At 45.7% G+C, this 22,541-nt stretch overlaps 1 protein-coding gene across 6 annotated transcripts in view; it reads left to right on the plus strand.

The window, feature by feature from the left end:
• XYLB (xylulokinase) overlaps positions 1-22,541 on the plus strand; it is a 112,439-nt gene that overhangs the window by 26,569 nt on the left and 63,329 nt on the right. For all 6 annotated transcript variants that reach the window (XM_081882470.1, XM_081882473.1, XM_081882471.1 and 3 more), the window contains 7 exons: positions 4,391-4,509; positions 5,311-5,392; positions 6,251-6,291; positions 7,893-8,008; positions 8,437-8,552; positions 9,093-9,166; positions 10,972-11,068. In XM_081882470.1, the coding sequence (XP_081738596.1) occupies positions 4,391-4,509; positions 5,311-5,392; positions 6,251-6,291; positions 7,893-8,008; positions 8,437-8,552; positions 9,093-9,166; positions 10,972-11,068 (645 nt within the window). The remainder of the gene's footprint in view (positions 1-4,390; positions 4,510-5,310; positions 5,393-6,250; positions 6,292-7,892; positions 8,009-8,436; positions 8,553-9,092; positions 9,167-10,971; positions 11,069-22,541) is intronic.

The raw sequence follows: 22,541 nt of genomic DNA on the forward strand, positions 1-22,541 counted from the left end.
AAAAAAGAAAAAGAATTGAGGGTTGGCAATTCAAGAATGAGATCTGGAAATAAGCCCAAAGAGTTAAAGAAAGAAAAGGCAAGGCCATTAATAGTTTTGAAGGAGAAGGCAAGAGAGATGAATAGTTTTGGCATCAGAGTGCTGGATGGATGTGAGTAGGCCCAGGCGATGCATCGTACTTGGTTCCTGTTGGTGGATATCAGGGTACTAGTGAACAAAGAAGATCATGCAAGCCTAAAGTCCGGCCTCGTTGATTTTAAACTGTGTGCTGCACTTGGTATCTTTTAGGTGATGTTAGATAACAGATTTTAAATGTTGGATGTTTTCCCACTAAACTGGAGTGGCCTAGGCTCAGGTCCGTATAGTTAAACCTATGGTTTTCCCAGTAGTGATGTATGGAAGTGAGAGCTGGACCATAAAGAAGGCTGATCGCCGAAGAATTGATGCTTTTGAATTCTGGTGCTGGAGGAGATTCTTGAGAGTCCCATGGACTGCAAGAAGAACAAACCTATCCATTCTGAAGGAAATCAGCCCTGAGTGCTACCTGGAAGGACAGATCCTGAAGCTGAGGCTCCAATACTTTGGCCACCTCATGAGAAGAGAAGACTCCCTGGAAAAGACCCTGATGTTGGGAAAGATGGAGGGGCACAAGGAGAAGGGGATGACAGAGGACGAGATGGTTGGATAGTGTTCTCGAAGCTACCAACATGAGTTTGACCAAACTGCGGGAGGCAGTGGAAGACAGGAGTGCCTGGCGTGCTCTGGTCCATGGTGTCACAAAGAGTCGGACATGACTAAATGACTAAACAACAACAACAGGCTCAGATGCGCGAGTATAGCTTCTGTGAAATAACTGGTACCCCTGTGGCACCTCTCTGGTCTGAGCAGTGTTCATAACCGTGTGTTCTTCAAGTCCTGGTTTTCAACTAAAGCGAGTGCCCATGGAACGATGCCAGCCCACTAATTGCTTCCTGGTCCGCGGCAAGGGAGCCAGTTCAGCCTCATTCCAATTGGCAGCATGCTTCAATGTCTTCTTCCTCCAGTAGCAACTGGAGAACTGGCAGGGTCCCAGAAGAAGAGCAGATTTAGTGCCTCTCTATTTATAAAGAGAGAGGGAGAGAAAGAGAGGAAGGGATGAGAGTGGGATGGAAATAAGCCTCAGGGAATCACAGTCCTGCTAGCTTTCCCTCTACACCTTGGAAGAGATCAGAACAAAGAAACACCTAAAAGGAAAAGCTTGCCAATAGCTGGGTGAGACAAGAGAGAGAGAGAGAATAACTTAATTGAAGCTGAAAAAGGAAGTAAAGCAGAGTAGGGAGGGAAAAGAGAGAGCATTGACAGAAGTGCAAGAGGTGAATTTGCACTCTTCTTAAAAAGACAGGAAGAGAAAAGGCACAAAGGCAAGAGAGAACACTTGACTCTTCTCTGCCATGTATGATGTGAGCTTCTCAGGGTGCTGCTAACACAGGCATCCCTAAATTCGACCCTCCAGCTGTTTTGGGACTACAATTCCCACCATCTCTGACCCCTGGTCCTAAGGATGATGGGAGTTGTAGTCCCAAAACATCTGGACGGCTGAGTTTGGGTACGCCTGTGCTAGCCTCTACTCCGAATTGCTGGAAAACCACTCCCCGTTTTCTCTTTTGGGAAAATGTTTGCTTGCCGCCTTACATCTTTTTGTTAGCATGTACACAAGATATCTGTGTGGGTGGTGGATACATCTAGATTCCAGGGGCTGCTCCCAGACTGTCACTTTTTGTGGATATGATCTGATCATAAGCTGACAAATTTACGTTGTGCAATATCAAGTGAATTTGGTGCTCTTTTGTGACAGACCTGCTCTAAAAAAAAAGCACCACCACCACAGGTCAGAATTTTTGTGGATCACGAAGAACTTTCTGAGGGTGAGAGCTGTTTGACAGTGGAATAGACTCCCTTGAAAGGTGGTGGATTCTCCTTCCTTGGAGGTTTTCAAGCAGAGGTTGGATGGCCATCTGCCATGCATGCTTTAATTCACATTCCCTCAGGGTGCCTTCCAACTCTACAATTCTATGATTCTGTGAAAGTACACACAGGAAAATGTGAGATGGCGGTGTCACTGGGTGATGTCATATAATATCTGCAAACAAATCAGAATGAGTGCTCAGCAAACAGTGACATTGTACAACAATCTTTGTACAAATTTTGCGCAAACATCTCAAGGTGGATGCTTAGTAAACAGTAAAATGTCATGGAAATTATGCAAAAAATATTCCCAGAAAAGATGCATAACAAAAGCATCTTTAATACAAAAGGGTTTGCGGTGGAGAAAACCACACAGCAGGTTGTAGCTTGTAATGCAGAACTGAAACGGAAAGCATAGCTTCTGAACGTTGGCTCAGTTGGCTCTTGGTATGGCAAGCCAGAAGGGCCAAAATACTACAGAAGTATGCACCTGCATGCACCTGAAAATGCTGTTTGAATGCTCAGCTATTACATCCTTACCTCCACAACCTGTCTAGATAGTGAACGCTGCTAAATGCCGTGATGAGGATGATGATGATGATGATAATAATAATAATAATAATAATAATAATTCATATATATCTCAGTACAATGAATAATTACTGTAAGTGATGATAGGGAACATACGATACAACCAACACTTAAAAAAACTCACAGCGACAAGAATAAAAGATGTTACTCATTAAAACTGGCATCAATAAAACTAGGTGTTACACATTAAAAGCTTGTTGAAATATGTGTCTTTAGTTTCAGGCAAAAGAAACAAAAAGAGGGAGCCTGACAGATTTCAGTGGGAAAGAACATTCCAGAACTCTGGCATCACCACAGAAAGGACCTTGCTCCTCCCAGGTCTCCAGTGATGCATGGGGAGATTTCGAGGATGGGTGCGAGAGATGGCCTTTTTGGGGGCGATGCTGCGACTTTCTGAGTTTCAGCTGCTCTGTACCAAGGGTAACCGCAGGCCTGTTTTCATACTGAGTGTTCTTAAACATTCTTTTTAGTGTTTTAAACGTCGGCTATTAAGGGACGCGGGTGGCGCTGTGGGTTAAACTACAGAGCCTAGGACTTGCCAATCAGAAGGTTGGCAGTTCGAATCCCCACGACGGGGTGAGCTCCCGTTGCTTCGTCCCTGCTCCTGCCAACCTAACAGTTCGAAAGCACGCCAGTGCAAGTAGATAAATAGGTACCGCTCTGGCAGGAAGGTAAATGGCGTTTCCGTGCGCTGCTCTGGTTCGCCAGAAGCGGCTTAGTCATGCTGGCCACATGACCCGGAAGCTGTAAGCCGGCTCCCTCAGCCAATAAAGCGAGATGAGCGCCACAACCCCAGAGTCGGTCACAATGGTCAGGGGTCCCTTTACCTTTACCTTTATTAAGTTTTCAAATGCCCTCTTCTTTCAGAAGCAAGTGTGGGACAAGCTATTACAAAGGGAATCATTGCAATGTGCTCAGGGCATGACCATTGGCCTGAGCATAGATGTGTTACGAATGAACAAATGTTTAATCTGTGGAAGGTTTGGGGTGGCAGGCATGCTCTCTTCAAGATGCAAATCTCTTTCTGAACTGCCCTTGCCTCTGTTTACTTGCTGCAGTACTTCCAGCTGACTTCTTTCACATCAAATTTTCCCCACCCCACCCACCCAGTTTGTCTATCTGGTAATAATAATAATAATAATAATAATTTATTTATTTGATTCCCTCCCTCTCTCTCTTTCCCCCCCCCCTTTCTTTTCCTTCTCCTCCTGCGATGAGGCTACATTTTAATATTTTAATGTTCCATTATTTTAATGTTGTATTTTATTTTTGTTTTTAAGTTGTAACCATTCATCTTGTTTTTATTATTGCTTGTAAGCCGCACTGAGCCCGGCCTTGGCTGGGGAGGGCGGGGTATAAATAAAATATTATTATTATTATTATTATTATTATTATTATTATTATTATTATTATTTATACCCCACCCATTAAAATACTGTAATATATTAAACATTAAAAACTTCCCTGAGCAGGGCTGCCTTCAGATGTCTTCTAAAAGTCTGGTAGTTGTTGTTCTCTTTGACATCTGGTGGGAGGGTGTTCCACAGGGCGGGCGCCACTACCAAGAAGGCCCTCTGCCTGGTTCCCTGTAGCTTTGCTTCTCGCCAGAAGGCCCTCAGAGCTGGACCTCAGTGTCCGGGCAGAATGATGGGGGTGGAGACGCTCCTTCAGATATACTGGACCGAGGCCGTTTATTGTGAGCCTGTGGGGAAAGGGAATTACGTTTTGTTTGCTTGATCACCAGGGGAGAACCCCCTTGTCCAGCCAGCTGAGATCTGCAGGGTGCAGAGCCTTCACAGTAGTGGCACCCACACTTTTGGCTGCTGGAGAAAAAAACAGCTGCTTCCCTTCCCAGGTTCTGGCATGAACTTACTGCAAATCCACGAGAAAGTATGGAGTCCGGCCTGTCTTGATGCTTGTGCGCCTGGATTAGGGAAAAAGTTGGGCCATCCTGTACCATCTAGCAAAGTACTGGTATGTACTGCTGTGACAAACATGACAGTGGAGGATTAAGGCCTGTGTCTCCTACACTTATTTGTACAGTGGTACCTCGGGTTAAGTACTTAATTCGTTCCAGACGTCCGTACTTAACCTGAAACGGTTCTTAACCTGAAGCACCACTTTAGCTAATGGGGCCTCCTGCTGCTGCCGCGCCGCCAGAGCACGATTTCTGTTCTCATCCTGAAGCAAAGTTCTTAACCCGAGCTACTATTTCTGGGTTAGCGGAGTCTGTAACCTGAAGCTTATGTAACCTGAAGCGTATGTAACCCGAGGTACCACTGTATTTTCAATGGACTGCAAATTTAAACTGGTTTAAATTGCCCTGGCTCCCCCCCCCCCCCCGCCAAAGATCCCTGGGACCTAGATTGTTGGAAGGGATCTAAGAAATTAATCGATAGCTGCAAAATTTGGTTGTATATGTTATGTGATCTACAGGTATTGTGAACGCTGTTTTAGAGCGAAAGAGAGTCTGCCATCGGACTTTAAATGGCTACTTGCTCTTGCTTGAAACTGATGTGGCAGATTATTTCAGGCACAGGTACTTGCGAGTGTACTGTAAAAATGTTAGGTTAAAAAAAATGCTGGTAGAATTTTGAGTCTCTCTGTAACAAAATAGTAGACTGTGGCTGCTGGATTTATCTTTTGAAGTGCTCTCTTAGACTTTTGTAGAGGAAGCTAGATCTTTTTCTTAAAGTGCCACATGTTTGATGCAAAAGGGTTATGGTACGCTTAAATCAAAAACCATTCATTTTGTACTCTTTCCCCCCGTTTTAGGGTTGTGTTTCACCCTACTACACCCAGCGCTTTGGGTTTAATTCTGGATGTAAAGTCATTGCATTTACTGGAGACAATCCAGGTAAGAAAGTCAACATTCGCTTGGTAGAATTCCGAGTCTCTCCATGATTCTATCGCTTGTCTATTTTTTCGAGGTCCCTTATGATTATTCTAAAGAGGCTGCAATGGTTTCTGTGCCTGGATTGCAGCCATACAGAAAAAGAAAGGTGGACTTAAGACTTAGGCAGAACAATGGGACTTAGTTGCACAATTAACAGCTTCAGTCCCATTTATTTTGATGGAATGCAGGTGCCCCTATCTTTTCATTTGGGAACTGAGTGGCGATGTGGGTTAAACCACAGAGCCTAGGACTTGCTGATCAGAAGGTCGGCGGTTTGAATCCCTGTGACGGGGTGAGCTCCCGTTGCTCGGTCCCAGCTCCTGCCAACCTAGCAGTTTAAAAGCACGTCAAAGTGCAAGTAGATAAATAGGTACCGCTCTGGCGGGAAGGTAAACACCATTTCTGTGCACTGCTCTGGTTCGCCAGAAGCAGCTTAGTCATGCTGGTCACCTGACCCAGAAGCTGTATGCCGCCTTCCTCGGCCAGTAAAGCGAGATGAGTGCCGCAACCCCAGGGTCGGCCACGACTGGACCTAACGGTCAGGGGTCCCTTTAGCTTTACTGCTTTCTGCACTCCACCCCTCCAACAAAAATGTTCTGTAAGCAAGCTTCAAAAGGTCCTTTACATATGAAGGAGAAAATACAGAAATAAAATTAGCAGATGAGCGCCACAACCCCAGAGTCTGCCACGACTGGACCTAATGGTCAGGGGTCCCTTTACCTTTACCTTTTCAGTTGTATCTATTTTGGAGGATGTCCTAGCATCTGATACAAAGGCTAATCTCATAATTTAACAGGATTCTCTTACTTGCATTTTCAGCATCCCTGGCAGCAATGAGACTTAGAGAAGGGGACATTGCAGTAAGTGTTGACATATTCATGCTATGCTCATACTGTTAATCCAGTGCTGTAGGGGATAGTTGCCTTGAGCAGCAGTTCTGCATTATACATTTTGGAGTTTGACACATTTTGAAAATACATTTGAAATATCACCTTCAGGTTCTGTTGATTTAAGTGGAAGATAAGACTGCAATCCTTAGCATAGTTACTTGGGAGTAACATCCATGGAATGTAATAATAATAATTATTATTATTATTATTATTATTATTATTATTATTATTATTATTATTATTATTTATACCAGCCCATCTGGCTGGGTTTCCCCAGCCACTCTGGGTGGCTTCCAGAAAAACATAAAAATACAATAATTCATCAGATATTAAAAGCTTCCCTAAAGAGGGCTGCTTTCAGATGTCTTCTAAAAGTCGGATACAGTGATACCTCGGGATGTGAACGGGATCCGTTCTGGAGCCCCGTTCGCATCCTGAATGGAATGTAAGACGCAATGGAGCACCTGTGCATGCAAAGGTCGCATTTTGCCACTTCCGCACATGCGTGTGACATCATTTTGAGTGTCTGCGCATGTGCGAGCGGGGAAACCCAGAAGTAACGTGCTCAGAGCGCACGTGCCACAGAGTGCAACCCGAAAGTGCTCAACCTGAAGCACATTCAACCCAAGGTATGATTGCAGTTATTAATTTCTTTGACATCTGATAGGAGGGTATTCCACAGGGCGGGCGCCACTACCGAGAAGGCCCTCTGCCTGGTTCCCTGTGACTTCGCTTCTCGCAGTGAGGGAACCGTCAGAAGGCCCTCAGCACTGGACCTCAATGTCTGGGTTGAATGATGGGGGTGGAGAGGCTCCTTCAGGTATCCTGGGCCGAGGCTGTTTAGGGCTCTAAAGGTCAGCACCAACACTTTGAATTGTGCTCGGAAACGTACTGGGAGCCAATGTAGGTCTTTCAAGACCGGTGTTATGTGGCCTTGAGGTAAATCCTTACGTAGTGGGATTTACCTCTGAATTTTAAAAAGCATGGGAATCCTGTTATGCATGTCCTTAAATATTTCCCCATTAAGGTCAGTGGTGCTTAAAATGTTTAATTTTGACTGGATTGTGTGCCCTAACAAGCATAGGAAGTGTGCATTGGTTACCCTTTGCTGGTCTGAGGTAGATTTCATTTCTGTTGAGAAGGTTTTCGGAATGGATTGAGATGATGTAGAAAGAAAGTTGATTAACCAACCTAGTGAAACGAATCTCTGCTTGAATGCATAAACAAGCTTTGTTAAAAGGTATGGCTTGGAGTGAAGTCGGGTGCTAGGAAGGCTTGGGATTCTGTGGCGGCTGTTTCACGCACGCAAGTCATCACTGTATGTCACAGTTGTTCAGTGACGATTATGCATGTGTGAGAATTTACCCTAATAAATCCATAGATTTCCTTTCACTTCCTTCTGCTCTATGCTTCACGCAAAGGTGACAAGCCAAGCTGATACCTCAAGAATGCAATTGCCTTAATGTGTAATTCAAAGATAATTAGTACTACAAACAAATGGGTTTAATTTAATTTCTGCATTGCTTTTCATGCATGTTGTGCACTAACACCTCAATTATTTCCTCTCGCAGATTAGCCTTGGCACTAGTGATACATTGTTTCTGTGGATTAAAGAGCCAAAACCTGCTTTAGAAGGTCACATCCTTTGCAGTCCAGTTGATTCACAAGCCTACATGGCCATGCTGTGGTAACAAAGTTTATATTTTTTCACGTATGAATACTGTATTTGAGTTGGGCCAGTGGTCTGTTTCCTATAGTCCTGTCTACTCTATCTGAGCACTGGAGTAGGTCCAGTGATCTCTTTTTTACAAGGTGTGTCCCCAGCTAAAATAAGCTTTGGTTACACAATTAGATCTTATGGGTCTGACAGCATCTCTTGATTCCAGGAGCCCACAAGCCTTTTCAGACAGACTTCTTTTAACTTGTAGGTTAGACGTGCAAAAAGTAAGTCCCACCAGCTTCAACAGGACTTAGTTACATAGGATTTCCATTTCAGAAGACTAGCTATGATTTCCAGACCCCCAACAAAACAATGATGTAACTTTCAAATTTTGATCGGATCTGTTGCGAGATTCGACTGGCATTTTATAACTTTAGTTTTATAATTTACTTTAGTTATAAGAATGGTTCTTTGATGAGAGAGAAGATTCGAGATGAGCTTGCCTCTGGCTCATGGGAGGAATTTTCCAAAGCGCTTGTGTCTACGGCTGTTGGAAATGATGGAAATGTGGGTATGTGTCTTTGCAGAGAGGGAAGTATCAAGGTTTGATTAGATACTTTAGCATCTGCTCCACTGGCCTCTTGTGCATCAATGACCTGCTCATCTACCAGAAGAGCAACACAATCTTCTGTTAACTGCTATCAGACACACTGGCTTCAGCAGACTACCAGTAGCCCACTGGAAGAGACCTAGAAATCACCGTCAGAAAAAGCCAGTGCTCCTTCCCTTGAAAGTCACAGTCAAACTCTGCTTTATAACTGTGGCTTCCAGGGCAAGTGCATGCCATTTTTTGCTTGTTAAGATGTAATGGAAGACCGTGGTTTACCAGAAACCAAGAAATATCTATTTAAACAGACCATAAGAGGGGAGGAGGGAGAGGGAAGAAGGAAGGGAAAGAGGAAGCAGCGTGTAAAGGCTTGAACATGTAATGCCCAAACACAAAGTGTACATCATTCTGCTGCTTATTGTCGTCATAATATATATATATATTTAGGTTAAAGATTGTTGTTACCAAACACAAATGTGGTAATATTTTTAACTTTCCATTTAGGCTTTTATTTTGATGTGATGGAGATTATACCAGAGGCCGTGGGAATTCACCGATTCAACACACACAACAACAGAGTAAGACACATCTTTCTTTGAAGGTTACTTGAAGCGTAATTGAATTCCAGCCTGGGCAACACTTTCACATACAACCCCTTCCTCAACACGTGTCACAACTTTGCATGTTCCAAAATCCATAACCAGGCAATACCAACCAAAACAGATATCAAGCTTTTCAGTTCCCTAGAATGTATGGCACGTCAAGTTTGTCCGTGGGATAAAGGTAAAGGTACCCCTGACCGTTAGGTCCAGTCGCTGATGACTCTGGGGTTGCATGCTCATCTTGCTCTATAGGCTGAGGGAGCTGGTGTTTGTCCACAGACAGCTTCTGGGTCATGTGGCCAGCATGACTAGGCTGCTTCTGGTGAACCAGAGCAGCGCACGGAAACGCCGTTTACCTTCCTGCTGGAGTGGTACCTATTTATCTACTTGCACTTGATGTGCTTTCGAACTGCTAGGTTGGCAGGAGCTGGGACCGAGCAACGGGAGCTCACCCCGTCGCGGGGATTCGAACTGCCGACCTTCTGATCAGCAAGCCCTAGGCTCTGTGGTTTAGACCACAGCGCCACCTGCGTCCCTGGGATATTTTGTCCATGGGATATTTTGATTCAAATCCCTCTTCAGCCCCTAATTTGTCTGAACCACAGCTTTCCATTTTTAAAACAAGAGATAGTAACCACAGCCGAACCTCACAGGCTTGTCATGAACATAAATAAAGGGTCACAAAGCACTTTAAACTCTTGTTTTCTAGCAATGATTCTCAGGAGGAAGTCCCACCACATTCACTTGCTTCCTAGTGTGTGAAGTTTGGTCTGCAGCCATCAGTGCAGTACAACAAAACAATGTGCAGGTCCATGGGGGAGTTTGTCAATATTTGTGATACAAGCTTCTTTATTTAAACGGTGTCCATGGGACAGAGAGAAAAAGATTCCACACCTTACTGAATTAGGCTGCAATCCCAAGCACACTTACCTGGGAGTAAGCCCCACTCAACTCAGTGGAGCTTGCTTCTGGGTAGAGATGCAAAGGATTTCACTGTTACGAAGGGAAGTGACAGCACCGCAGGGTTAGTTTTAATCAGGCAGCAGGAAGACAAATTTCTGCTGGTGAATTTATCTGTGGCTCTGCTTTCTGCGGGATGTGGGTGGCGCTGTGGGTTAAACCACAGAGCCTAGGACTTGCCGATCGGAAGGTCAGCAGTTCAAATCCCCACGACGGGGTGAGCTCCCGTTGCTTGGTCCCTGCTCCTGACAACCTAGCAGTTTGAAAGCACGTCAAAGTGCAAGTAGATAAATAGGTACCGCTCCGAAGGGAAGGTAAACGCCGTTTCCGTGCGCTGCTCTGGTTCGCCAGAAGCGACTTAGTCATGCTGGCCACCTGACCCGGAAGCTGTACACTGCCTCCCTCGGCCAGTAAAGCGAGATGAGTGCCGCAACCCCAGAGTTGGCCACGACTGGACCTAACGGTCAGGGGTCCCTTTAGCTTTACTGCTTTCTGCACTCCGCCCCTCCAACAAAAATGTTCTGTAAGCAAGCTTCAAAAGGTCCTTTACATATGAAGGAGAAAATACAGAAACAAAGTTAGTAGTTGCGCTGCAAATATTTCATCATGACTTGATTTCAGAGTTGAGGAATGTGCCAGCTAGGACAAGATTATGAGCTGAATTGATGCTGTGGGAAGGCAAAGTAGCTCTAACTACAGACTCAGAACGCGAAGGCAACTTTGATGTATCATAAACCGGGTGTTTGGTGTGCATGGTTTTAAAGTAGCCTCTCTTACTGCGTTGAACGCATGGATATTAATCTGTTTCTCTTTCTTTACAGGTCTCAATGTTTCCCAAGGAATTGGAGATACGGGCCTTGATTGAAGGGCAGTTCATGGCCAAAAGGATTCATGCTGAAAAGCTGGGATATACAATCCGTGAGTGTGTCTATGGCATGACAAGAGAGCTAAAAGAATGCTGCATTAAGCTGATAAGTCCTGTTTGAGTAGTTGGATGCACATTCCTGCATCCCCCCAGGCTGATCTGGATCAAAAAGAGCACAACTGCCCAGCTCTGAGGAGTACCGCCATGTTGAAGGGTCCCTGTGGGTCAGTAGTTTGAGTGTGGGCTAGAGGACGCTTCCTTAGAGTTTTTCCTTTTCTAAACACTGGATCTGAAATGAAATATCCTGCCTGAGAAAAGGGGTGCTGAAATGGAAAAAGTGGATCGCTTGGATCTACAGACGGTTGAAAGTGCAGTTTGGGTGGTCTTCTTCCTTTTAGTCTTCCCCGCCATATTGTGTGATTACATTGGTGTCCCTGGAAGTTGTGGGTGACTGTTGGCTACATTCTGGCTCTTTGTGCATTGCGCTAAGTCCCGGTGTGGCAATCACACACAGGGCCCCCGGACATTTGACGGTCTATTGACCCTGTGCCGCCACTGCGATTGTTTTTCCGCTGCCACCACCCCCTATCTCACGGGGACACACGGAGTCCAGTCAGTTGTTAACATAAACAAATAATCAACTTTATTTTTAAATGCAGGAACAAGCTTATGGTTTCAGTTGATTTTTCTCTTGTTAGTTTCTTATTCTTAGTTCCTAACAACTCCAAACTGATTATTCCAACTATCTATCTGACTCCACCTAACAATTCCTCTCACTCTCTCACAATACAACTCTACCAACCCATTTCCTGTTCCTCCCTCTTCCTTCAACTCCCAAACCTCAGCTCAACTCAACTGACTTTCAAAACCTCCCACTCTAACTTTTATTCCCCCCTTGCATTCTCACTGGCCAATCACATCACACCTATTTTAACCCTTTCCTTATGACCCATCCTAGGAGGCAAACACCACACCCACATTGCCAGTGAAAGGAAGGGTGGTTTGTTGCAGGAGCTGAACCAGAAGTAGGAAATCACTTTGCGCTTGAGGTCTAAACATGTTGGCTGCTTCAAGCCTTCCAGAGCCATCTGGAATGTGTGCATTCATTCCCTTGATTTTGGCATTCTTCCGAGGAGGCAAGGGGGAGCCATGGACGTCTAACAGGAAGCTGAGGTTGAGCCGAGCCTATAAGCCACCAGAGCTGATTGCACCGGCGGAGCCTGCAGTGGCAAACCACTCTGTCCCCAGAGACGCTCCAGCAGTCACCACTTCGGTAGGCGCAGCCTTGCTACCAGCAACAACTAATTCTGGCAAGGATGCCACCAGCTGTACAGCGGCTGTAGGGATTGGTGGAGCTGCTCAGGATCGCTGGCTTGTTCTGATTGGACTGCTGGTTCCATCTGGGCTGCCGCCACCGCTTGAAGGGCCAATCAGCACTGTTGGCTTGCTAGATCTGCAAGTCTTGAGGTTGGGCAGGAGCAACAACAGTGGCTTCTGCATCTCCTTCCTCTTGATCCTGGTTCTGAGGCAATTTCTAAGGCTGCCACCAAACGTGGGAGCTGCCACCGCTGTAGATAACACAGGCCTGTCCCCCGAGGCCAGCCTCTGATTCCCTTCCCTTGGACAAAGGCATAGCAGAGGTGCTACATGGCTCCAGCACTCCGCAGGGGGCTCTTGCTGTGTGCTTGCCAGAAGGGAAGGGATCTGAGTCACTTTTGCGCTGCCATGCTGGTGAGGGTATCTGTGTGCCCTGAGCTGATTGATTCTTGGGTCTTCTACTGACTTTGTATGGCTATGGGCAAGTAACAAACAACTGTTATGTTTCTGAGCGGATTTAAAAGTGCAGGAAAAAAAGAACATCGTCTGGGTCTTCTGGGACCATATTGGTTTAGACTGCCGGTAGCGAGTGCGAGTGGAGTGCATGAATGAATGCTCCCCAGTGCTACGCATCTCTGCACATGGAAAGCTAGGGGAGAAGGTTAGACTAAAAGCCTCCTCCCTCAAATCTTATCTTTCCACCTTCAGAGAAATCCATTTTTTAAGCAGTAGAGGGCATTGCAGCAGGCACCACTGGGGAAACAGTTTTAGGGGAAAGCGATCCATGCTGTTATTGCTTCTAATATCTGTATGAAATATATTCAGAGTCGAGTGTGGATTTCATGCTCTTTATTCAGCTCAGAGTAGTGAGGAATGGAAGTTCCCCCGAAATGTCTGCTTTATATACATTATTTACACAATGGGCCCCATGTGATTGGCTAATTCCGGGATTCTCCTGTAGGCCAATCAGGTTGCGGATTCACTTCCACCCAGAGTTGGATTGGGTGGCTCCTGCTGACCAATCAGACTGCTGCATTCTGGATCCTATTGTTCTAGGACCAATCAGACTGCTGCATTTTGGATCCTATTCAACTCAGTACATAACACTGTCGTTGGGGAAAAGCACACTTTATAATTTAGTATTTGAGTCCTGGAAACAGAGGCTCAGTTCCTGTGCTCTAGTTTCTGTTGTGGCAACGCCTGCTGTTAAGTGATGCTTGTGTCTCACCTTTCATGTTTGCCTGAAATCATACCTTTGTGAAAACAATCAAGGTTGCTCTGTTGGAAAGAGAGCTTGTTTTCAAGCCTGCTCTCCAGTCTGGAAACATCTGCTAATTTGGTGTTTGTCGTCTCCAAAATGTGCATATAGATTTGCATGAAGCCCAGGTCTCTTGCAATTAAGATGAAATGTTGGCTTTTGTAAAACTCTACGCCTGCCTGCGCCTTGCTATCACATAGTATAACATCAAGCGTTAAAAAGTGAAACTGGTGTGTTTGATATTTTCCTAAATTCTCGTTCTTACTGTGGCTTTATCCTTAGATCTGTGTTCAGTCACTGGCGGTTCCTTTGTGAATGCATAGCAAAAAAAAAGTGAAAGGAGTGGTCTTTCTTCAGGCCTTTTCTTTGTTCTCAGTGGCAGCATCTGCTGAAATGGACTTAGGGCACAATTCACCATGAAGTTCTCCTTAGCATGCCTGATGGAAATGAATGGGACTGGTACAGGAACGCAACTGCTCTGATGTTGTGTTGCTCTTCTTCGTTTTAGGGGAGAATTCTCAGTCAGTTGTATCCATAGAGGCTTCACAAGTTTAAAAATGGTAGCTATAGCAGCAGGCGGTGGGGTGGATTTGTGCTGCTCACCTGATATACCTCTGGCTGAATCACTGCAGTGTACTGGGATGGAGAGGGGTATGGTAGTGGTGAAGTCAGTGTGGTGGTGGAGCCAGTCTGGCAGATGCCCACCTCCTCATTCTGCTTTTCTGAAGTGAACTAGCCGTAGTGTAATGGTTGTGAGGGGTTACTTGTGCGTAAATTGCCTTCGGTTTAGTTAGATTGCTTGCTCAACCATGCTTAGGGTCAGAGCTCGCCCTCCGTGACCTGTTAGTCACATGCAGAATCCGTCAGTGGGCGTTGCTTGAACCTCTTCCAGCATAAAAGCTGTTTGACGCCAAGTCTCCTCCTATGTTCCCTGCGCGGAACGCGCCTGCGCAAGTAAGGGGAAGGCAGGGGCGTGCCAGCGCTCTCTCCACTAGTTTCGGGTGAAGGGTCTTGGAGCCCTGTCACCAATTCCTCCATCTCCCTCTCTTCTCTATTGGTGTTACGCTGAATTCCTTCCCCCCTGCTGGTCCCCTCTCCGGCATCGCTCTGGAGCCCTGCCTCCGCCTCTCGCTCCGATGTCAGATCCCTGACACGTAGAGTGATGCAGCCCCTTCTGCTGCTGTGCTAGCTGTATGCTTGATTCTTGCAGCTGAACTGAGATATCAATGTGCAGTCGTACCTTGGAAGTCGAACAGAATCCGTTCCGGAAGTCAGTTTGACTTCCAAAACGTTCAGAAACCAAGGTGCAGCTTCTGATTGGCTGCGGGAAGCTCCAAGTACCAAGGCGTTCAGGAGCTAAGGTGCGACTGTATATTATAACCCCAATTCTTAAGGGTTTTGTTAAGTTGTGGGTGAACATATCAGACGACACAGTGATTCTTCAAACAGCTCTTGTTTATTCACAGGCCAGAACAGAACTGAACTGAAGGGTTCAGCCAGCCTGCTTATATAGAGCTCCACTAGAACGCAACAGTAACCATTTTCTGTAACTATCCAATCACTGAACGTCACTTTCAATCCCTTATTTGCATATGTGGACCTGAGTGAAAACTATCCACAGTATCCCCCTGCTGGCCCAGGGTGAGAACTTCAGTACATAACAGTTTTATTTACAGGGAGTAAACATAGCATAGCAACAAACAAAAACAATAAACACGCACCTCCAGTATAAAAGGCCATAGATTGTTTAATTACCAAAAGCCTGGGAGATGAGGAATGGTTTTGTCTGGCACATAATGCTATGTATCAAAGGCACCAGGTGAGTCTCCCTAGGGAGAGCATTCAGCAAGTGGGGAAAAGGCCTTTTCTTGTGTTGCCACCCTCCGGATTTCTCATGGAGGAGGCACACAAAGAAGGGCCTCATATGATGATTGCAGGGTCTGGGTTGGTTCATACAGGGAGAGACAGGATTGGGGTAATATGCTCAAATGGTGTTGCCCTGGAGAGCAACTGGGCTGCCGAATTCTACACTAGCTGAAGTTTCCGAACCATCTTCAGAGGCAGCGCTATTTACAGTGGTACCTCGGATTACAGACGCTTCAGGTTACAGACACTTCAGGTTACAGATTCCGCTAACCCAGAAATAGTACCTCAGGTTAAGAACTTTGCTTCAGGATGAGAACAGAAATCACGCGGCGGTGGCGGGAGGCCCCATTAGCTAAAGTGGTACCTCAGGTTAAGAAGTTTCAGGTTAAGAACAGACCTCCAGAACAAATTAAGTTCTTAACCTGAGGTACCACTGTATAACGTGTTGCAGTAATCAAACCTAGAGGTTAGCAGAGCCTAGATGGCAGAAGTTAGGTTATCCCTGCCCTGAGAGGGGGCAGCTAGGCCACCAGCCAGAGCTGATGGAAGGCACTCTGCAACACCGAGACGGCCTGAGCCGTGAGCAGCAGCACTGGAGAAATAATTAATTTCTAGTGCTCAAGAAGCATTCCTTCTATTTCTGATGTTCAAGTATTAGTGCCATTTCTAATGCTGCACCCCCTATGCAGAAGAGGGAGCCATTAACAGATTTTTTTGGGGGGGGAGTCCTGAAGTTTGAAGAAGTAAAAACAAAAATATTTAGGAGTTTTGTTGCAGGTAATAATAATAATAATTTTTATTGTTTATACCTCGCCCATCTGGTTTGGTTTCCCCAGCCACTATGGGCAGTTTACAGAATATACAAAAACATAGTATATACATTGCAGGGTGACAGACAAGCAGACATGTGCATTTTTAAAATCTAAATATTATTACTCATTGCTATAGGAATAGAATCCAAAAAACACTGCACACAGTTTCTCACAAGCTCATCTAAAAAAACCCCTGATTTTGTTCTCTCTCTCCAGGAGAGGGCAGGCGATCCCACCTCATGGCAGTTTTATCTTAACAATTAGATTAATTTTATCTGACTCAGCCCTCCCTTCTGTTACAAAGACTCCTATTGGACTATGTGACAAAAATTTAGTGCAGGTTTCCTGGCATGATGTAGAACTTATGGTGTTTTTTCAGTTCCTGTGTTCTTCTGTATGTGTTTTAATCAAATTTCAAGGAAAATCCTCTCGGAACGCCCTGTATCCTGTTAAGGGTTGTTGACTTAAGGGGTGGGAAGCAAAGAAAGAATAAAAGAAAAAGAAATAAGAAAGACAAAGAAAGAAAAAAAGCAAACACAGCCCTTTATTATTTATACACTCTGTGGTGGTAAAGAGAACAATTTGTAGTTCATTCCCCCCAACTTCCCATTCTCCCCACATAAACTAATTGCCCCCCACCTCCCGTTTTGCAAAATGAGTGTCTCAGTTTTGCAATTAGGCAACTGGTATCTAGATATGGCCTGTGGCCCTGTCTCTGTGCTTGAGTTTTTCAAAAGTTCTCGCAGCTCAATCCATTGTGGGAGCTCACTTTTTTAAAAAAACCAAAAACCTCACCAAGGCAACCCAGTATCTATGCAGAGAAAATTTTGCATCCTGAATATCTTATGCAAATATGTCGTCTTTTGCTTGTTTTGCATAATTTATTCTATTTGTCCCGACAAAGAGTCGTGGAGCTATTACATCCACGTCACAGGAGACCCACCTCTGGACTGCGATTTTGCTCAGCCCACCTCTCAGTTTCCGTGAGATGCTGCCCACATATTTCCAGGCTTATCTCGGAAGCTATAAGGCCCAGAGAATTGCTTTATTGTTGTTGTTTTTGGGGAGAAAGAAAGAAAAGAAAGCTGAGATTTCCAAGAAGAGCCTTCGTTGTCTACCAGACACCAAAATGGATGATTGCACAATGCGGGCAAAGCCCACGTGAAAGCTGCGCATGGTGAGATCAGCCCTGTGGCTTCATACCGCGTGACAGTGCAGTAGTGGCAATGGACCCAAGGATACAGAAGCTTGGCCTTTGGACCAGAAATATGTGAAGCCTGAGAATGGCTCAGGACCTAACACATATGCCTTTTAAATTTGGTCTTTAACCAAACTCTAAAGGTAACTAGGATTTGAAGGTTGGCATCACCACCACCATCTTGTTTCTGGCTCTGGGAGCCTGAGCGGAGGACTCTGGCAGACATATCTACGCCTTGCACTCTGCGCCACTCTGGCAGTATACCAGAAGAGGGAGCTGTTGGTAATCCAGAATGCGGCAGCTAGACTGGTGACTGGGAGAGGCCGCCGGGACCACATAACACCGGTTCTGAGAGATCTCCATTGGCTCCCAGTACGTTTCCGAGCACGATTCAAAGCGTTGGTGCTGACCTTTAAAGCCCTAAACGGCCTCGGCCCTGTATACCTGAAGGAGTGTCTCCACCCCCATCGTTCAGCCCGGACACTGAGGTCCAGCTCCAAGGGCCTTCTGGCAGTTCCCTCATTGCGAGAAGTGAGGCTACAGGGAACCAGACAGAGGGCCTTCTCGGTAGTGGCGCCCGCCCTGTGGAACGCCCTCCCATCAGATGTCAAAGAGATAAACAACTACCTGACATTCAGAAGACATCTGAAGGCAGCCCTGTTCAGGGAAGTTTTTAATATTTAATGCTGTACTGTTTTTAACACTTGATTGGGAGCTGCCCAGAGTGGCTGGGGAAACTCAGCCAGATGGGCGGGGTATAAATAATAAATTATTATTATTATTATTATTATTATTATTATTATTATTATTGGTGAACATTGCACTTGTGCGCCACCAGTGTAGGTGGCCAGAAGGAGGTACTGCAGTTTGCAAAGGCAGGGATTGCCAGGTGACATGAGGAGTCTCAGTCTTTAGACATTGGCCTGGCTCCTCAAGCCTGAGTAACCAGTCTTCCAAACTGCTGACAGATTAAACCAGCTGCTTCCAGGCTTCTCGCCTGCCTGTCCATCCATCCACATAGTGCCTCTCTTGCTTTGCCTTCCCAAGGCTGATGTCTTGGTGTTCGGCCCTCTGCCGTGACTGTGCTTCCAGTCCGGAGCCCTGACAGTTGGAAACTTCATTACTTTCCACTGTCCATGAGAGAAAAATGTCTCTGTAATTCAAAAAAGCCTGCAAACTCTTGCTGTGTCAACAGAAGCTGCTTCAACAGTGGATACCATCTCGGTCTCTTTTGCGTTCTTATTCTCTGGAAGCAACGCAACAGTGACTTCTTATCTCGTTTCATGGAACCAACATTTGAACAACACCCTGAAGTGTAAGCAATCGGGGCTGCTAGATTAGTTGTCAGGGGGCTCTTGACATTTGAGAGGCATCAAGCCATAGATAATGATTCTGCTTTATCACTCTTTAGGGCTGTTGATTTGGCAGCGCTTCAAAACTCACAACTGATAGCAATGGTAATCATAGTGGCTTCCAGTGCAAGATTTGATAGGGTCTTCTTTGTAAAACTACCACCCAGCTGTTCTCTAAATGAATTTCCTTACTATTGAGAATCATCGTCCTTTCCCTTTCCCCTTTTTAGTTTCCATAAGTACACAGATCCCTCATCCAGGACAGGAGATTCTGTGTGGCTACCAAACTCAAATCTTTCTGCAATTTCTCTCCTCACACAACCATGTTTCCCTCTGCCTTCAGGAGAGAGAGAGCATCTCTGGGCATATTCTCATGCTCATATTCTCATGCCAAACACTTTTCTATGCTGCCAGGTTTATGCAGGCAGTTAAGAAAACATATTTCCATAATAGGGTGGCAGGGGAGCCTGAACCGGGTAAAAAGCTAGTACCTTAATTCCCTGGTGGTGACATCCATTTGTATGTCTGTGAAATTAGGAATTTTTTTTGCCTCATGTACATTGAGGACGCGGGTGGCGCTGTGGGTTAAACCACAGAGCCTAGGACTTGCCGATCACAAGGTCGGCGGTTCAAATCCCCACGACAGGGTGAGCTCCCGTTGCTCAGTCCCAGCTCCTGCCAACCTAGCAGTTCGAAAGTACGTCAAAGTGCAAGTAGATAAATAGGTACCACTCCAGCGGGAAGGTAAACAGCATTTCCGTGCACTGCTCTGGTTCGCCAGAAGCGGCTTAGTCATGCTGGCCACATAACCTGGAAGCTGTACGCCGGCTCCCTCGGCCAATAAAGCGAGATGAGCATCGCAACCCCAGAGTCGGTCACGACTGGACCGAATGGTCAGGGGTCCCTTTACCTTTTTACATTGAGTTTCATTTATCATTTTACTGTACATTTACTGAGTTTGGAGCAATCCTTTCGGAGCTCCACACAATCCCTTTTGTGGTATCATCAGCAACTGTGGTAACATTATTACTCACCTGTCAGGGAACTGCCTTCAGTGCCAGAGGGAGAGAGCAAAATCCAGAGGGATTCCAGAGAGTGTCCCGGGATTGGGAGAGGCAGCCCATCTTCTGGGGAAGAGAATCAGTGTAGGGGAAGGGGGGCAGAGGGGGGAAGCAGCGAGGCGGTCCCATGACTCCTTGTCGGGGACCAGCGGGGAGAGTAGGGATCCTCCGCTGCCTACGCCCTCCTTGCGCAGAAGGCTTTCACGCAGAGAGAGTAGGAGGAGACTAGGCTTCAAAGAGCTTCTTTGCTGGAAGAAGTTTAAGAAATGCCCACTGACGGATACTGCCAGTGATTGAGACAGCCACAGGTGAGTGGCTGTCCGGACAGAAAAGGTTCACTCAGGCAACCCAGCCAGGTGTTTCCACCGGCTTACGCACGAGCAACCCCTAGAACCATTACATCACCCCAACCCTAAATCATTGTGAATATGTTGAAAAGCACAAATCCCCAAACCAACCCTAGGAAGCTCTCCACTTTCTACATCCCTGCATTGGAAGAACTGTACTTTTATTCCTACTCTTGGCTTCCAGTTTCCTAACCAGTTTGACTGGATCACCTCTAGCTAGATGCTTTCTGACACTCTCAAAGAACTCTGAAAGTGAGATAGTACTTAACCTTGCAGAAGCCTTGCTGATCATGCTTCAGCAAAATTTGTACTCCTATATACTAGGTACTCCTGGGTTTAATAATGCTTTCCACCAGTTTTCCCGCAAGAGACATAATTTTCTGGATTCCCTCTGTATTCCTTAAAAAAAAAAGAGGTGTTACATTGGCCACTTTCTAGTCCTTGGATGTGGGGGCTGATTTTAGGGACAAGTTACACATTTATGTTAGAATACCAGCAATTTCACTTTTGAGTTCTTTAAGAGTTGGGGAGGGGCAGGTTCTTCACTCCTGATCTAGACCATGATTTCCACCCAACCTTGAAAAGATGCACTGCTACTTGTTAAATGCAAATAACAATTGAGCAGTTCATTCTGGGGCACAGTGGTGTTTCAAGATGTCATAGCTTGGTAAAATATTTGTGGAGCACACTGCGGCCTACAGTGAGGGTTCTTTTTCAGACCTTTTGGAGCTTGGGGGCTGTGTGTGTCTCAAATGAGTGCATTTTAATGGCATTTTGAAAATGCTAGGTTTATCTACCTCCTTCCCATCTGGAAGGATAAATATATTGTAGACAAAATGTAGTTGGGATGGTGTTGTATTGTGCACATATTCAGATTGCAAGATTGCTACGCTGTTGTTTTGATGTTCGACATCTTGCTCCTGCTACCCTGTTAGTCTGGCCCTTAACTCTGGAACAACGGTTCCTTCGGTCAAATCCACAGGCCTCCAGAGAGGTAACATGCTGCTAATAAAATGCCATGTTTGAATTTGCAGCCTGTTCAGTAATGTTGGATCCCTAATGCCTCTTCGCTAAATCCTACTTTCTCTTCCTGACTCGAGTCCAGTTCTCACTGTCGTGTGTCTGGGCAGTGCTGCACCAGACTGCAGTTAGAGCGGCCTTTAGCGCTTGAACACAGTGACAGAAAAGAAGCATTCATTCCGGGGAGAAAGCCGGGCTGGAACCCTTATAATGAGGGAATGATCTGTAGACCACATGAGACCCTCGTCTGCAGTGCGAAGGGCTGTATCCCAGCAGTGGAGCCTCTGCTTTGCATGCAGAAGGTCTCAGGTTCTATCTCTGCCATCAGCAGATAGGGCCAAGAATGAGCATTTCCCAGAAGCATTGCAGTGCTTTTCAAAGTGGTTACTGCTTTGTGGTACCAAGGTTAAGCTCTATAGAGCCGGTGCTTTGGCATTCATTTTGTTCTAGTGGCATTTTGTAACATACAATTTTAGACATGCTTTTAGTCCATTGTTAGCTGTCCCCAGAACTTTCAGAATAGGGGAGGCTATTTAAATAAATAGCTTCAGTACGCTGTATTGACCCAGTGCAAAGTTCTGCCTTGGTGGCATCTTTATCACTAGCAAGGTTAAACGAGATTTGCGCAGTCCACGTGAACAGTCTCCTGGGCAAGCTCAGTTGAAATGAATGGGCTATTCCCACCCTGTGTTATGCACACAACCGTGATGGCAGAAAGCGAGGAGGAATTAAAGAACCTTTTAATGAGGGTGAAAGAGGAGAGCACAAAATATGGTCTGAAGCTCGACATCAAAAAAACGAAGATCATGGCCACTGGGCCCATCACCTCCTGGCAAATAGAAGAGGAAGAAATGGAGGCAGTGAGAGATTTTACTTTCTTGGGCTCCATGATCACTGCAGATGGTGACAGCAGTCACGAAATTAAAAGACACCTGCTTCTTGGGAGAAAAGCAACGACAAACCTAGACAGCATCTTAAAAAGCAGAGACATCACCTTGCCGACAAAGGTCCGTATAGTTAAAGCTATGGTTTTCCCAGTAGTGATGTATGGAAGTGAGAGCTGGACCATAAAGAAGGCTGATCGCCAAAGAATTGATGCTTTTGAATTATGGTGCTGGAGGAGACTCTTGAGAGTCCCATGGACTGCAAGAAGATCAAACCTATCCATCCTTAAGGAAATCAGCCCTGAGTGCTCACTGGAAGGACAGATCCTGAAGCTAGGGCTACAGTACTTTGGCCACCTCATGAGAAGAGAAGACTCCCTGGAAAAGACCCTGATGTTGGGAAAGATTGAG

The sequence above is a fragment of the Podarcis melisellensis genome, assembly GCF_964234715.1.
Source record: "Podarcis melisellensis genome assembly, chromosome: 12".
Lineage (NCBI taxonomy): Eukaryota > Metazoa > Chordata > Lepidosauria > Squamata > Lacertidae > Podarcis > Podarcis melisellensis.